Source organism: Meriones unguiculatus, chromosome 10, assembly GCF_030254825.1.
Source record: "Meriones unguiculatus strain TT.TT164.6M chromosome 10, Bangor_MerUng_6.1, whole genome shotgun sequence".
Classification (NCBI taxonomy): Eukaryota; Metazoa; Chordata; class Mammalia; order Rodentia; family Muridae; genus Meriones; species Meriones unguiculatus.
In genome coordinates, this window is record NC_083358.1 from 34,141,264 (window position 1) to 34,158,081 (window position 16,818).

Consider the following 16,818-nt stretch of genomic DNA (forward strand, 5'->3'; position numbering starts at 1 on the left):
GATGCTTTCAGCCCTACATCCAGCCACACATGAGGTCTCTACCAGTCTGCCTCCAAGAATCTCTTCCCTGGACCTCTGCAACCCAAATCATCAGGGGAACCTACAAGCCAGTCTACTCCTTTTCAGTCGCTTCTTACATTCCCTGAAGCTCCCAACTCTTCAGATACAAAACTGCCTACCACTCCCAAGGAGAGCCCATGCTTAAGTCCTGATTTTTGTGCTTTACCTAGTATTTGTTTGTTTGTCTGTTTTGCTTTTTCAAGACAGGGTTTCTTTGTGTAGCCTGGTTTTGCTAGAACTCCCTAAGTAGATCAGGCTGGCCTTGAACTCAGAGATCCACCTACCTCTGCTGATGTAGTGCTGAGATTGCTGAGATTAAAGGCGTATGCCATCATTGCCCCAGTACCTAGTATTCTTATGTCTTCAGGAATGATTATGGTTGTAAGACACAGAATCCTAGCTCAAATAAACCTTAATAGGGCTGGGATTACAACTCAGTGGTAGAAGGACTTGCATAGTAGGATGTGCAAGACCCTGTCTGGGTAATCCTCAGCATCACAACAAACAACAACAGAATCTAGCTGTCAAGTAAGTTGGTAGAAAAGGCAGGATCTGATTTGTTCTCTCCACTCCAGAGATTGCAGTAGTGCCATCAGACGTCTTTCTGGCTTCCTCTCTCTTCTTCCCATTCCCTGTCTCCCTGTCTCTCAAAGCCTTAGTCTAAGTCACTGTGAGCAAGCTTCTCTCTGTAGGGAACAATAGAGATGTGAAAACCTGGCCTCAGACAGCTCCAGGTTTCCACCTTCTTAGCTCCCTGCTGGGTACAACTGCACAGCTTCTTTTTTCATACAAATCCCAGAGAAAGGCCTGGCTTAAGTCACATGCCCACCCCCGGGTCAATCATCTTGGCACAATCTGGATCATGCACCCACTTCTATATTTGAGCAGCAGTGATAAGCAGCACCACTACTGGCGTGCGGCCAGTAAAAGAGGAGTCCACTGAGCTTTCGTTTCTCCAACCAGCCCCATCCCGATTCAACTCAAGCTCCTGCCCAAATTAAATGTGACATTGCAACCTCTCATCACTCTCATGTCTCTGGTTGTCTTCTCTGATGGACCCAGCTCTCTGAGAGCAGGGACTGGCACCCTCTTAATCAGCCTAAAGTCTGTCCCGAAGGTTTGGCTAAGACAAACAAACAAAACAAAACCCCTAAAACTACTCTTCCCAGTTGTTTGTTCACGAGGAACTGATCTCCCGGAGACTTGTTCTCTTCACCATTGATTCTCCAAGGCCATAAAGCTGGACCTAGTACATAACCAGAAGTAGGTATGTACTGGGACTTGCAAACGGATAAATGGTCTGAAGAGAATAAAGGTGACAAGTGCTTGGAATTCCAGTCAATGAGCACAGCTTTCTTTCTCAGTTCAGAGAGAAAAGAAACTTGAAGGTAGAAGTCTCCTCTTCCCCGAAGCTCCTCCACATACTCTCATTCTATGAGCGCCATTAGAACCAGAGAAGGTGATACTGGCCAAGTCCAGTTCAAGCTGCCATCCTCAGGAGCTGGGAGGGAAACTCTGCTCCCTCCTTCATTTCCTCTTTTGTGTGTCTTCAATTTTTACCTCCATTTAAGACCTCACACCCCAGCTTTCAAAGGAACCCGAGCCTTCTCATGTTAGCCAGAAAAACAGTAAAATAACACCCTCCTCAGCTCCCATTCCTCCTTTCTCACTCCTTACCTTAGTCTCCTTCCTTCCACGGCTGCCTTGTGGGATAAGTAGGTCTGCATTCATGACCCTATCAACTTCCTCAAACCCACACACTTAACTCCTACCACAGTTTGGCTTTTCTCCCACCACTCCATTGAAACTGTTCTTGCTCAAATCACCATCTTGCCACACTCAATGGACACTTGCCAGTCTTCACCTTCTCCAACGCTGGCAATATCTTACTGAACTATAGCCACTTCTTCATCTTCAGTGTCCCCTGCCTTTATTTTCATGATGTTGTCTGCCTTGGGGTCCCTTTTCATTTCTGTCTCTTAGGCCCTTCTTTTAAAATTATTCTTTTGGGGACTCTCTGTGAGTGCGTATGCATGCCTTTTTGCCCATCTCACTTGGCCTCCTGAGGTAATAAACTTCCACACCACTCACCAAACACATTTCCATGATTTGTCTTCCTACACTTTCCCTCATTCTCCCTCTTTTCTAAGGGAATAGACAACCATCCAGGGGCCCTAACCAGAAATCCTGGACACATTCTTGTCATCACTCTCAGAAATTCATCTCCTCTTCAAACAATCTTTCAATCAATCTTCAGACAGGTTTAGTCACCTCAATGGCTAAAGATTGCCTTCTTCCTGCCCCTCCCCCAACCTGTCTGCTAACTCCTACTGCTTTAACTTACTTCTTAATATTTTTCCACCTGGATTGCACAAGTAACTTTCTATCTGCTCTCCCAATGTAATCCACCGATCCTGCCACCCATTTCCTTTTGGTGGCAATTTGTTATCTTCACAATAAAAATCAGATCATTAGCTCAGCACCTTAGCCCTTTCATGATCTGTTATCTACTTCATCTTCTCCTCTCTCATTTTGCAACATTCGTTTCACATACTGCCCTAGTCAGAGGGAAGTATTTTGCATTCCTGGTACTGTCACACATTACTTCTTTGTGATATATCCAGCTGCTGCACATTCTGGTTCTCTGCTGGCTTTCCCTCTTTCCACCTGACTAACTACCATTTGTTCTGAAGTTTCATCCCACGTGCCATTTTTCTTTCAGCTGACTTCCCTGAACTTTCTGGCTGAGAAGGTACCGTCTGCTTTCACATAGAATACTGCACACACAGACATCAAGTGTCAGAGTCTCTTAAAAGGAAGCTCTGAGTTCCCCAAGGATAAGGACTAAGAAAGAACTTACTCTATGCCTCCATGACTCCCTCTCCTGATCTCCTTCCTGTCTTCCCAGAGTCTTTTCTAAGTCATCTTCCTGAGCCAAAGCCAACGCTTTGAGAAGAGAAGCAGCTTCTCTCTGCTGCCACAGGAGCATTAGCTCACACTTCAAAGACAGGGATGGAAAAAACAGGACCTCTCTGGGTGGTTGCTAGGGAACACTAATACTGGTGTCCAAATTTATGTGATACATGAGGACCACCATCACTACTCCTTTCAGAAGAATAGCACCACCATTAGGCCATGCTAATCTCCTGGTTACTAACCTTGGCCAAAACTGGTACCATCCAATTTATAGATGGGTTTCAGACCCCAGATTCCAGTTTCGCATTGCCCATACTGGTGGTAGTCACCTACTAAGAACTATTGTGGAATTACAAAGGAAAAGACAGGTTTGGAATTAGACAAGTCACTGTCTGAATGAGTCTGCTACTAACTTACTAACTTATATGGCTTTGGGCAAACCATTGTCTCTGACCCTTGCCTCTTATCTGTAAGACAGAAATGCTATTTCTTCTTGAGTTGATGTGAAACTACAAATGAAGGTAATAGATTGAAAGCCTACATCCATTAAAAGCTTTCATTATTATTCTGACTTATGCAGAACAAAAGGTATATTCCCATGAACCTTGTTTCATTTTGTTCTTTTCTTGAGTCAGTATTGTGTGAGCAGTTCCTTTATACCAGGTGCTAGGTTCAGTTTACACTGCATGTGAGAACAAGTCATCTTTACTTTCAAGAATCTCGGTGGGGAAGGGATACCCATACTACTAAGGAATAAACAGATTAGCGTCTAATCATTTACAATGTGTGATAGGCATGGAGTGGAGGTTGGGGCTGAAGGTGACCTAGGACCACTTTTAAAGCACAGGGAAGGTATTCTTATAAGTAACATTTTCTCTCCTTTCCATCCTCTCTTTCATTTTTTTTCTTTTGAGACAGAAAGTCTCCATGGAAACAGAGCTGACCCCAAGAAGTGATCCTTGCACTTCTCTGAGTTCACAAGTGCATGCCATCTCTCCTGGCTTACAGGTAACAAACTTCTATAGAAAACCTATCCGTAATCTAGGACATACCTAGGACTCAGAGTACATCTTTGGCCATGGAGTCTTATTCTTGTATTTTACTCTCCATTCTCCATTTTGCTTGCTTCTTAGACAGTTGACAAATCAAGGGGCAAATTTTATTATTCTTGCAGCATTTTATTTTACCTTAATTTTTTGGTGCTATGAAAAGCACAATATTTTTCCTTTTCTCTGTGAAGAATATTAGAACTAAAGACAGCTCAGCAGATAAAAGCTGTGGGTGGCAAACACTCCCACTATCCCCCACTGCATTTTGGGCTTCCAGGTTTCTCTTTGCATTTATTGTTATCTTAGAACTAGAAAAGGAACTAGAGAAATTTCACAGTGAAAGCCACCGGTTAAGAGATAAGCCAGCTGGGGCCAAGAAGGGCTAAATGGTCTGCCCAGAGTCAACCAGTGAATGAGTAAAGATTACAACATATTTCCCCATGCCGATTCCCTGGCTCTTTGCCATCTGAACACAAACATGCTCCTTTACAGGCAGCCCTCCATGGTAAGGGCAGGGCTGCCTCCACTTTTGAGCAACCTAGAAGCCAGACCACTTTTCTCTGGTTTTCTCTCCTCCCAAAGACATCCTGTTTCATACTAGCAGACTCTTTTGGGTTGCCCTCTTTGATTTGGGGACCATGTCTATACGGAAAGTTTGGTTAGACATGGTTTTGTCAAAATGTTTCTCAGAACTATGACTTTGCTGGCTGGCAAAGCTTATGGTCTAGGTTCTATTGCATGAGCCTTAAAAGAACTTTCCTGGGTATCCCACACCCTCTCAGGTTAGAACCATAATTGATGCTTTTAGGTGTAGTATTGCAGGATTCCAGAGAGTGGGGGAGGAGTAGAAAGGGAGAAGAAGGGGGAGGTGGGAGAAGGGGAAAGGAGAGGCAGAGAGAGAGAAAGAGAGAGTGAAAGAGAGAGAGAGAGGCGTTTTTTAAGTTTCACAGACCACTAAGGAACATGGGTACACTTGGTCTAGCTCTTTCAGAAGAACAGAGGAGGAGCTGCTGGTCTGGACTCCTGGTTCAGTGCTCTTTCTCACTCTGTAACATCACCCCCGTCTTGGGCTGAAGCAGCTGTGCCATCAAAAATGTCACATTGGTTATGACGACATGATTTGTTATATAACTGGTACTGCAGAGTAGGCATGCGGAAGAGGCCATGAGCAGAGTGTGAACCACAGTGCCCCTCTTCTGTGGTTCGTAGGTCAGCTAAGTCCACAGTTACACAGGGCTACATAGGGGAAATTAACACCCACTAACCAATCAAAGGAAGAAAGCTGAAATAATCTTTGCATAATGATTTTTATGTTCCCAGTACTATTGTAAGTCTATTTATCTCGTTTCATTTTTGTACCAACTTCAAATAGCTGCTTTGACTACCAGCTCCATTTCATAGGCAAGAAGGCTGAGATGTCAAGAGGTAAATAACTAAGCTCACACATCTGGCTGGTAGGAGAGTTGAGATTTTGAGGCCAGCAGCCTGGTTGCAGAATAATGTTCTCAATCCTTCTCCATTCCAGAGAAGCATGCCAACCTGCTTCTTCTCCAAGAAGGTATATATTTCCCTGGACCACTACACTTTCCTCTCTTACTCCATCCACTAATTGCTGATTGTTCAACAGTGTCCTTTCTACCAGGGCTGTGTGGCATAGTGAGAAAGATGGGATAAAACGGCAATGGAACATAAGTTTAAACAAGCTCCTGGAATAGAGCTCAAATGAGCACCACTAGGCCTATTGTAATGCATTCAACAAATGTGAAGTGATTTCCTCAGAGCACCTGATTTCAAGTCCATGCATGAAAACACATATATACTATTTTTTTTCAGAGTTAAAAGAGTTCTTCTTTGCTAGTGTCAGTTTTGAGGTTAACCCCTCCCAAACCTTTTTTTTTTTTCTTCAGCTTGGAACCATCCCTATCAATGGCTTGCCAATTGGTTTTCAGATTAAGGTGAGATCCTGCAATAACAGTCTAGCCCAGAGGTTCTCAAACTGAGAGTCAAGAACGCTTTGGCAACCCTCTATTTCAAAAAAATATTTGCATTATGATTCATAACACTGGCAAAATCACAGTTATGAATAGCAACAAAAAATAATTTTATGGTTGGGGGTCACCTCAACGTGAGGAACTGTATTAAAGGGTCTCAGCAGTAGGAAGGTTGAGAACCACTGGATTAGCTGAACACATCCTGGCATATAAGGGAATCAAGTGCCCGCATCCATTTGAATGCATTTACACGAGTACAGGCCAGAAGAGTAAGACCTATTCTGCTGAAATCTCCAGTTAACTGACATAGTGTACCGTACGCAGCTGGAAACCACGAGTGATCTTGGCCTAACTTTAACAGATGTGGCTTCCTAAGATGCACAAGGGAATCTAGGTGCTCCAGGCACTGAAAGGAGCAAGCCAGTACCTGAGCATGCATCCAGCTTCCCATGCATAGGAAAGGCATTCTGGATTCCTATGCAGCCGTGTCAATCTGCATAAAGCTTTGCCTACTTCATCTAACAACTAATGACGACAGCCCTTTCCACAAACATACAGCTTCCATTTCGGAATCCACTGAGGTTCAAGAACTTCACAGCCAGTTCCTGATGAAATCAGGTGGATTGCTGGCTGTTCTTCTGGCAAGAAGGTCTGCTGGTATTTACAGCTCAGTGAACAGCAAGAAGGGAGAGAGCAGCATCCATCAGCAAAGGAGAACTCATCTGCTGCTGCCTGATCTGACATTCTGTTCACACTCACACTGTCTCCAGAGAGCAAGGTGCAGCTATTTGAATAAACATGGAGACAGAAGTGAGGAGCGAGGCAAAACAGCCAATGACATGGCTGCAGAAACAACAAACCTACTTTCTTGAAAAGTAGCTCTCAGTGGACTATTACCTCCAAGAGAGACCTTTGGGCAAGGGTGGGAAATGCCCTTTTGGATGGCTGTACTTTCATGAAGTAATGGCTGCAAGTTGCCACCTCCGCTTCTGTTAACGCCTGTCACTTACTAGATGCTGAAAGGACACGGGGTTGAAGCCAACCAAATGGTCTTGACACCCAGTTATAAAGTCAAGGTTAACTGAGAGGAGGAAACCACTATCTTTTCAAAACCTTTCAAAACCACCGCCTTCCCTGACAGAGAGGTATACTAAAAGCTCACTTGCAAGGGCTGGGATATTTGTATGAGTAGTGCTATCTTCAATAGGCAAATCCTTAAATCTGTTTAAAAACTGTACCCCATCAATGAAGTGACCCATTTTATTCTTCCCATACAGGCAAACTCTACTAGCTAGTGAGCCAGGTCTTTCTGCAAGTTTCAAACACTACTTACTGAAAAAGCAGAACAAAAAGCTAATGCTCTAGAGAGTGTGACGTAAGCACCCCAGTAAACTCAGCCCCTTGAAGCAAGGCAAGCTGTAATGTTCAGAACAACTCCAGAAGAACTTTACATTAGCAAGTTCAAACATCTGTTCCTCAATGTTCAGAGTGGGGAAGTCAGTTAAAACGATATTCTATTGATTCTATGCTTCATAAAATATAATTCTAAGATATTTCTTTGTAAGGGTTCAAAAATCCAATAAAATTTATACTCTCTTTAAAATTTTTATTAGTTGCTGTAAAAGCATCCCGATTATCAGGAAAATGATGAGATTATATCACAGGTGAGGACACAGACCCCTGAAACAAGCAAAGTTCTTCAAAGTGCCATGCGGAAAAAAAGGAGTCACTGGTTACTCACAGGATATGTGAAACTATACTTGCACTATCTCAATCATCACTGTTGATTTCTCAGAACTTGCATGTTTTGTATTGCTTGACAGAGACCTTCTAAACACTAATTCACAAAGCATACACAGAAGAGAAAAAAAAAAAAGGAGGCGAAGGGAGTGCCAGCAAGATAACTTAGTGGATAAAGGCACTTTACAGTCTATAGTCATGTAGGCTGGCAACGAGTTTGATCTCCAAACCCATGTAAAGGTAGGAGACAACAGACTCCACAGAGTTGCCATCTACACATGCACACGCACACACACTAAAATTAGAAAAGATTTTAAAGACTTAAAAGTTAGGCTTCTGAACACTGATGTAAGTTTCCCCCTTATTGACTGTACTGAGCAGAAAAATTCCAAGGGTCTGTCTCTGTAATGGTCCTGCTGATGAGGGTGCTAACACTCAGTTCTAAGCAGCATCTGCCTACCAGACCTTAATGGCTTCATCTCAGCTACTATGGACACACATTCCGATTCCTCCTCGTAATCAAGTGCACCACAACCTGGATGAGGACACAAGCTGAGTGAAGCAGTTCCTTGCTTTTCTGAAAATGCTGATGACAAAGGATCTAATAACATTTGAATATCAATATTCCTACTTCTAACCCAAAGGGCTGTGTTACTAGGCCCCAATCCCCACTAGAAATCACTGGCTTCTCACAGGGTGTCACCCACAGCAGACTCAAACCATCTAATTTCATCTGCCTAGGTGACATAACACAGCATCTGAATTAACTTACACATATGGCCTGATAGGCTTTGTCACCAATCATATTGCACAGGGAAACAGGAAATTGCTTCTGCAAATGTTACTGAGGCTTTCTGGCCTGGCCCCACCCAGAAAGTACAATCTTCCTGGCTACAAATGATTCCCACTCTAGTGGTGATCTCAAAACCCATCTCTGGAAGTGAAGACTCCAAAGAATCTGTCACTGGATACAGTGACACCAATCTCACATTTTGTGGTTAATAAAACAAGTCCTGCATCCCGCTTGGCACAAGGCCCTGATCTGACTTATTTTGAGCCAAGCTCATAGGAAAAACTGCCATTCACGAATGCTTCAAGAGGGCAGGTCAGCTAGGTCTATTGTGGCAAAACTGGCATGGGCAGACACCTTTCTGGTGAACTCTCTGAGCAAACCTAGTCTATTTCCTAAAGAGATTTGGTGTATTTTGCTCTTAAAAGGAAACAAAAATCAATGACAAAAATCTTAGTTTTGACAGGCAGTCAAACACTTTTCACAGAAAAGGTGTTTGTGGGGTTGAGGAAAGGGAGACGTACAGGAAAAGAGAAACATGCTCTGATTTCTGATTTAATTGAACATGAGACATTTCACCCCCTCCTCCTCAGTGCAACCCAATATCAGTAAGGCACGCAGGACTTTCCTCAGAAAGTCTTCCTTTAAGATTTTGTGCCCCAGGACTTAATCAGGAATTTCCATTCTAAAGTGGCACACCAACTCCCCTCAGAGTTCAGCTTTCTTTGAATAAAAATGGCAAGTTACCCTTTGGGGGACTCAATACTTATTTTTAAACCTCTTATTAAATCAACCTAATTTATGGGACATGTTCAGGAAAAGCAGGTAGCAAGCTGCTTTGGTGGATGCAAAGTTACTTTGCCAGTCCCTTCCCACCCACCCCCAACTGCCCTCCCTTCTCCGAGGGTTTCCGAATGTCTTCGGGGCCCCTACGAAGCCGAAGCCGCTCGGCCCTCTCCGCCTGGACCCCGACTGTGTTCCGAACACTGTCGAGATCCTCCGAGCCCCGCGCCCAGGCCAGGCCGAGCAGTGCCGAGCGCCGCCGAGCTCAGCCCCATCGACTTTTCCAGCCTCGTCTGGGCGCTGTCCACCACTTGCAATGCCTGAAACCTCACCCCGCTCAGGAGGCCGAGGCTTCTACCCGACTCCCAGCCTGCGGATTACAGACTTGTGAAGTTTTGAAACCTGCCTCTAAGGAGAAAGCGATGGCGCGGTTTGCATTTCCCGACACGCGAGGGCTCCAGGCAGATGCAACATGCACCTTGTGGCAAAGAGCAATTCCCCAGGCCCCGCCTCCCCATCCATTTGGACTGCACAAGCCCCAGAGAAACCCCAGGCCAAATTACTGGTGGCTCAGAAGGGTGAGGCTAGCCGAAGGGGCCTGTGAGAAAAAAGCCCCCCGGGAGCTCTCGATCGCAAATAAGCATGCCAAGCAGATGGGGGAAACTGTCTCCTAGTCGCTGCTCCCTACCATCATGGCGCCGCCTGGAACTCGCTTGTCATGCCTGTTACACATGCAAGAATTTTTGCTTCTTGGTTTTGAAACCGCAAGCACACTTTGTCTCCCACCCACCTTCCCTCGAAAGGGGTTTTTATTTTCCATTGTTTTCCTACGGGATGCAATTACTTCGGCTATTCTGTCAAGTTGAAAAATAATCATTTTTGTTTACTGCACAGCAACCTCTAATTAGGAGCTGTGTGTGCGCGAAGGTGTCACAGCAAAGCGACATGGAATCCTCGCTAAACGGTCCTAACGGACTCCTCCGTCCAGAACTGACGGGCCAACGGAAGCAGGGCCAGCAGGCCCGGAAGGCACGCGCCCGTTCCCTCCTGGCCACCCCTCCCCAGGCAAAGCTGCCTGTAGGCTCACTAGGAACCTTGGAGTGGATGGGGCAAGAGGCAAGCCAGTGAAGGGGAAGGAGGGGCGAGGCTCCTTATTGGGGAAATGTGGAAAGGAATATCCCATTTTGTTTTAATTTTCAACCATCACTCAAATCCACCCCCAGTTAATTAGGAGGGGAAACTGATACCTAAGGCAGAAGGGGGCGGTGGCAAGTAGGGCCTGGAAACCGCATAGGAGGTAGGCTACGGGAACCTGGCCTAAGAGTGCAAATAACTATAACGATGCGGGCGTGAGGAGAGCAAAGGCTGGACTGCCGGGGGTGGGAGGGTGGGGAGGATGGGGTAAGGAGAGGAGCTGGAGTGCAGATGAGGCTTGCTTTCTTCATTCAGCCCCACAGACAGCATCCCCCTTCCACCTCCGCCTTGGATAGGGCTGTGTCTGTCACATCCGCTTGGAAACCCACCCTTTCTCCTTAGTGCACGCCCCCTCCCCTAACCCTTGCTCTCCGTTTAGGGGGAGGGGTCTAAGTCAGAGACTCCAGGAATTCAGCACCAAACTCATGAACAGCAAACACTTGCTCCTCCACCCCAATCTGCCAGGGCTGGGTCTCCATGTTCTAGTCAAGTTCAAAAATCTCTGTCTCAAGAGAAGCAGGGGGAGGTGGGATTCGAGAGGTGGGGTGAAAGGGAGGAGGAGAAATAGGAGGCAGAGACAGAAATGGAGGCAGCGAAACACACGAAATACTCCACGAGCAAGAGTTATGATCATAATCACGCCGATAGTGTGATGTTCTGATCAATATGGCGGACACTGTCATTCATACAACTACAGGCGCTCCCCCTTCCCTCCCCCGAAACGCCCACCCCAGGAGTTGGGGTGGGGGACCCAGAAGCAACGTAGGGAGTGGGGGAGGGGAGGCAAAACCAGGTCTGTGTGTGTGTGTGTGTGTATGTGTGCGCGCACGAATTAAAAACCAGGCCTGGAGAGCCATGTGGGTGAGCAAGATAATAAAACGGTATAAAATTATTCTTAATAAAAGTACAAATCCCAGTGCCACAGGGACTTACTTCATCTGCTTCACAATGGTGCTTTTTCCTGATTCTCCAGCCCCTGTTGGGACACACAGAGAGGGGGGAAACTGGTGAGTGTCAGTTCATAGAAACGGGAAGGGGGCTTCAAGGCATGCAAGGGGTGAGCGCTCCTGGGCACATGGTGGTGCCAACTCTGGGACCAGGTCTCCCCGGGCGCAAGTCGGGTGAGGGAACTGCGGCCGGGGTCGAGGGGCGGGGGTGGCTAGCGAGGTCCTTACCCAGCAGGAGTAATTTCACGTCTTTGGCGGCGCTGATGCCATCTTCTTTGAGGTTTTTCTCAATCGCCTTGCTCCGCTCGAGGGCGGCTCTCTCCTCTGCGCTCAGAGTACATCCCATGGTGGCCCCTTCCCTGCCACAGCCCGCACGACTCGGCTGGCACGACTCCCCGGGTCGGCGCGCCCCCCACCCCCCCACAGAGCGGAGCCTGGGCTCAAAGGGGAGAAAATCACGATATCCTCTCCTTGGCCGGGAACAAGATTGTCGAAAGACCAGAATCCCCACCAAAAGACAGCCTCTATCAAGATTCCAGCGGCGAAGACTAGCGGCGGCTGGCTGGGGTCTGGGGGTGTCGAGGTGAGGGTGGCCGAGGTCTGGGGCTCCGGAGCCGAGGGAGGAGGCGCCCGCGGGCCCGGGAGGCGCGGGCTGCAGGCAGCGAGGCTAGTGCACGACCCAAAATAAATAAAATAGGAGTCGAGGCTGGATCCGCAGCCGGAGCTGGCGGAGGGTGGGGTGGGGGGCAGGGTGGGTCCTTCTGCCGCGGCTGCCGGAGGCGGAGGAGGAGGAGGCGGAGGCGGAGAAGGTGGAGGCGGCGGCGGCGGCGGCGGCGGCGCGGGGTGTGGAGGGAGTGAGTTAGGGGGTGCCGCTAGTGCATGTGCATCGCCGCTCCTCGGCCGTCGGTGCGTCCGCGGCGCCTTCTCCTACCCCCGCGCGCGGGGCTGGACTGGGCGGAGGGCCGGGCCGAGGGTGGGTGTTGGGGGGGGTGCAGGTCTCTAGCGGGAGGCTGCGTCGCCGGGGCCCAGAACTCGCATCGCTCGGCGGAGCTGACGGGAGACGGGGAGGAGAGCGAGGGAGCCGCGGCCGGCGGGGAGCGAGAGAAGAGGCGGGCGGGGAGGGCGGGCACGCGCGCGCGCGCCGGGGCGGGCGGGGAGGGGGCGAGGCGAGCGCGGCGCGCGACGGCGCCGGGTCCTGCGCAGCGCTCCGCCGGCCGCCCGCTGACGTCAGCAGGGCCGCGCGCCGGGCCCGGGGGACGGCGCGGGCGGGGGCGGCGCGCGCGCCCGCGGGCCGCGTCAGCTAACGGGCGCGCGCGCGCGGGGAGCCGGCCCCCTCTCGGCCCCCCTCCCCTCCCCCGCGCGGCTCGGGCGGCGCGCGGGGCCGGGGAGGGCGGGGCCTGGAGCCGGGCGCGCGCCTGCGCCCCACCCCGCCCCACCCCGGCGGGGCTCGCGCGCCCGGCCCGCCTCCTGTCAAGCCGAGCGCCGCGGTCAGGTGGCCCCCGGCCCGTGGCCCGCGCCTCCTGCTTCCCCGGTCTCTCGGGTTCGGCGTCGTGTCTCCGGCAGACCGCCTTCCCGATTGTTGTTCTTCTGCGGCTAGAGACCCAGCCGAGCTCTGGGGCCTCAGCAGATGTGAGGAGGTAGCGGGTTAGAATAAACCCTCGCAAGTCGGAGTGCAGCGCTGGGGCCCAGTGACAGTTTGGGGTCTGCATTTATTGAGCTTCTAGTGTATAGAGACTGGGCTCACGGAAAGGAGCGCAGCAGGCTGAGCTGAGGCACGGTCTGCTCCGTAGGAGTTTTTGCGTCCCTGAGCCACCGTGAAACTTACCCGAGATCCCCACAACCTCTGTGGATGCTAGAGACGGTTACCATCCTAGGGTGCCCTGATGCCAAAGGCCCAGGGACAGTCTTTGTTGAAAGCCTCTAGCAAATGCTCGTTCCTTTAGATTTTTTCTGTATGATGGATGGTCTTGCTTGGTTCTTCAATTCTTGTATTGCCAGAACACAAACTGGTAAAAATAAATTCTAAAGAGGTTTTTGATGAGAGGAGAGGTTTCTTCCTCTTTTCATCTTAGAGTAACAAACTACAAGAAGAAATACACCCCGCATGTCTTCTCAAATAAAGACTCAGAAACCAGGGTCAGTTACTCAGTAAACAGCTAAAACAGCACTGGGTAAACAGTAGACAGTTGCCAAAGATCAGTCATGTTCTGGGTGGTCTCTTAGAGTCTGAAGACATTAATTCTTACTGCACAAAATAGTTTTACAATCAGTTCCACCAGGCAGCCCCAGGGGCCTTCCTAGAGAGAGGAGCCAACAAGCAAGGATGCCCAGGGAAAAGACAGGCAAGGGGCCAGTGGAAAACTTTTTTTTTTCCCCTAACAGTTGGGCATTTCTGTGACTCTGAAAGTAAGCTTGTTTGCTTCATCTCAACAATGGGGAGAAAATCCTATTTTGGAAATGTCACCCAGCATAAAAATATATTTCCATTGGTGTGGGGGGGGGCAATTAAGGTCCACCCAGAAGAAAATATTTTTCTCCTGCATTTTTTAAGGTTGGTGTTTCCCAGTATGGGTTTACCATATTCTACAAATATCTTTGTCAAAAGTTATATGTAATATAATTGGAATATTTAAATTTGAGTCAGATTCTACCTAGGAAACTGACCAAAGAATTCTATAGAGAGCAGTTTTATTCAGCAAATAAATAATCTCCCCTTCCCTAACTCCTTTCCTGTTTGTGTTGGGTGAGGAGAGTACTAGAGGGTGACTTTGGTTTGGCTTAAAAATCAAGTATCACGAAAATTGTCCTTCCAGATCCTAAACAGAGATCTCAGGAGCACAATATTCTATAGACCTTACCTCCTCCCGAAGTTGTGGGGGTAGTTGCGTAGATCTGCTGTGAATCAGATGCAGGACAAAGTTTCACTGTTACTAAAGTTCCGCCATTTCTCCCAGACTACCTTTGAAGGACTGCAGGTAAGGATAAAACCATTTCATCTTTCTCTGGGGTAGGGCGGCCGCGGTGGTGGCAGTGTCCTATGAAAAGCGTTTAGTATTCTTTCACAGCAAGTGACTTTCAAGCAGAGACCTGATGTTCTTGGCGGTATTCTGGTTGTATATGGGAGGATAAAGCCATCCCTTGCTATCAGTCCTGACAGAGGTGCAAATCTGTATTCTGAGTGTTTCTTCACTCCCTGGAAGAAACACTTACTAAGAACCTCCCGACTGTGTATGTAAGGCTATATTCCAACACAGTAGATGCACTTCAGATTTGCCTACCCTGTTTTCTTTTTTTTTCTGGGTCACTTTGTGTCTTTATGGCTGAGTTTCATAAAAGACTAATAATAATCCACTTCATCTGTATAGTGCTTTACAGCTTACGGAGCACTTTTACAAAAATTATCCCATGTGATCCTCCCACATAAACCTCAGTTAGGCACTAGTGTGGGAAGCGTCATGGATGAGTGGAAAGAGCCTAGACCAGGAAGACAGATTGATAAGAGAAAAATTCTGAGATGTCCTACATTTAATAACAAAGGGCCAGAGGGTGTGAGCAAAGAGAAATGATACAGGAGGTTAATAGGTAGCAAGCCACATGCCCCAAAGAACAAAACACCTTTTTTTTTTTTTTTTTTTTTTTAAATGTTCTTGGTTGTGCATTAAAAGCATCACTCAAATCTGATCTGAATGCCTAGGTACCGGTGTATCCTCCTTGCAAGCCGGAACCAACCCAGAGGTTCTGGCTTCCTCTCTAGTTGTTCTTCCATCACAAAACCTGCATTGCTTCAGGCAATCTCACCCTTATTATCAGAAACCAGTGTTGATTCAATGGAAATAACATGTAAGAAGCAATGTTTTACAGTAGTAAAGCACGCTGGCTTTTTAGGTCTAGGGAGTTAGCCACCTAGCCTCGATGGCGGTTGTTGTAGAATTTGCCCCTGCACCCAGTCATTTATTTTTCTGCCTAGCCTCTGTAATGGCTCAATAAACCCCTTTATTTCAGAAAGCTCTTGCAAGGCCTTGGACATTTTGGTTTAATAAGACACAGCCTGGTACCCATTTTACAGATGAGCAAGCTGAGCCCCTACCCAGAGGCTTGAATAAATTGTTCATAGTGAACAAACTCATTAACGAGTCAACAAATCTTTGCAGTTGTGTGAACTGTAGAAAATAGCGTGTTGTGTACATACATAAAGCATGCTCAGATCAGGAAGCTTCAGCTTCCTGATTTCAATCTCACATCCAGTCATATTTTGATTCCCCTAAGGAAAGTAAGGCTGAGAATATCTCAGTTTTCTGTAAATTACAAGTTATAAAAACCCTCCAACTGTATTAAATTGTTTCACAATTAATTCCCGTGAGGATGAAGAAATTATAGTTCTAATATTCGGAGCTAAGATTCCTAGACCAAAACCAGATTCTCTTTGGTTTTATTCTATATGATTGTCAGAATTATATTTTTCTGATGATTTTTTTTAAATCAGAAAACAGGTCTCATCTTACCCTTAGTCAAATGTTTGTCATGCTACACACACACATTATACATATATTTTTAACTTTAAAGGTACTTTGAATATCTTATATATTCCATGAAAGGAATATCAGCCTACATTAAGTTGCTTCCGCTTCTAGAGAAAAGGAATTTGTGACATAAAGAAGATTCTGACTCCAACTTACCCAGCGGAGGCTTCAGGTTGGTGAACTCGATTTTTCTTTTTTTTCTAATGTTTCTTTTCCTTTTTAAAAATATTTTATTTTCTTTTTAGATGTCTCTAAAAGAAAATCCCCCAAATGATTTTTTTCCTGACATATTTTATGTGTGCCTCTCAACCACTAGTGCCGTAGTCGTTAAACATTATTATTTATAGAATTACCTGAGATGCTTTAAATTTACATTTAAAATTTAAATTTAGGTCCTGGAGTTCTGTTTCTAGAATCCCTAACTCAGGAAGTCTGAGGTGGCACCTGGGGATCATTTTTATAATCACACTTTCTCCCTCAGGTGATTTCCAGTATTCACTGGGAAACTTGATACTGGAATGTAAGCTCTCTGAAGGAAAAGGTTTCCTTTGTATCTGAAAAGGTCAACAATAGCCCTTGTCCACCAGCTGTCATAATGTTTGTTAAGTAAAGTCACCTATATAGGGACAAGACCTTAATCAGCCTAATCTTTCCATCTCTGACATTTGTTTTTTTCCTAAGACAATTTTTGCCACTTGATTATTTTAGAAAATGTTTAAGATTCAGTGAGTACAAGAAGGTAATGTCATCAAGTAAAGTTCTACGATTTGAAACAATACTGATTTTGAACTACAAATGGGAAGCTTATTGGCCAATAGGCGTTTGTGA

The 16,818-nt window shown here is 46.9% G+C and overlaps 1 protein-coding gene and 1 long non-coding RNA gene across 13 annotated transcripts in view; one reads left to right on the top strand and one right to left on the bottom strand.

Annotated features, from left to right (window-relative positions):
• Positions 1 to 12,586, bottom strand: part of Gnao1 (G protein subunit alpha o1) — a 158,876-nt gene extending 146,290 nt beyond the window's left edge. For 2 of the 3 annotated variants that reach the window (XM_060392210.1, XM_060392209.1), the window contains exons 1-2: positions 11,699 to 12,586; positions 11,457 to 11,499 (exon numbers count right to left, since the gene is read on the bottom strand). In XM_060392210.1, the coding sequence (XP_060248193.1) occupies positions 11,457 to 11,499; positions 11,699 to 11,816 (161 nt within the window). In that variant the 5' untranslated portion in view covers positions 11,817 to 12,586. The remainder of the gene's footprint in view (positions 1 to 11,456; positions 11,500 to 11,698) is intronic. The other variant, XM_060392211.1, reaches the window with a different exon arrangement.
• A 295-nt stretch (positions 12,587 to 12,881) lies between these two features.
• Positions 12,882 to 16,818, top strand: part of LOC110565547 (uncharacterized) — a 210,852-nt gene continuing 206,915 nt past the window's right edge. For 7 of the 10 annotated variants that reach the window (XR_009594590.1, XR_009594593.1, XR_009594587.1 and 4 more), the window contains exons 1-3: positions 12,882 to 13,099; positions 14,284 to 14,445; positions 16,034 to 16,162. This is a non-coding gene — a long non-coding RNA (uncharacterized LOC110565547). Of the gene's footprint in view, positions 13,100 to 13,119; positions 14,022 to 14,283; positions 14,446 to 16,033; positions 16,163 to 16,818 lie in introns of those variants that run through there. The other 3 variants (XR_009594594.1, XR_002477404.2, XR_009594589.1) reach the window with 3 other exon arrangements.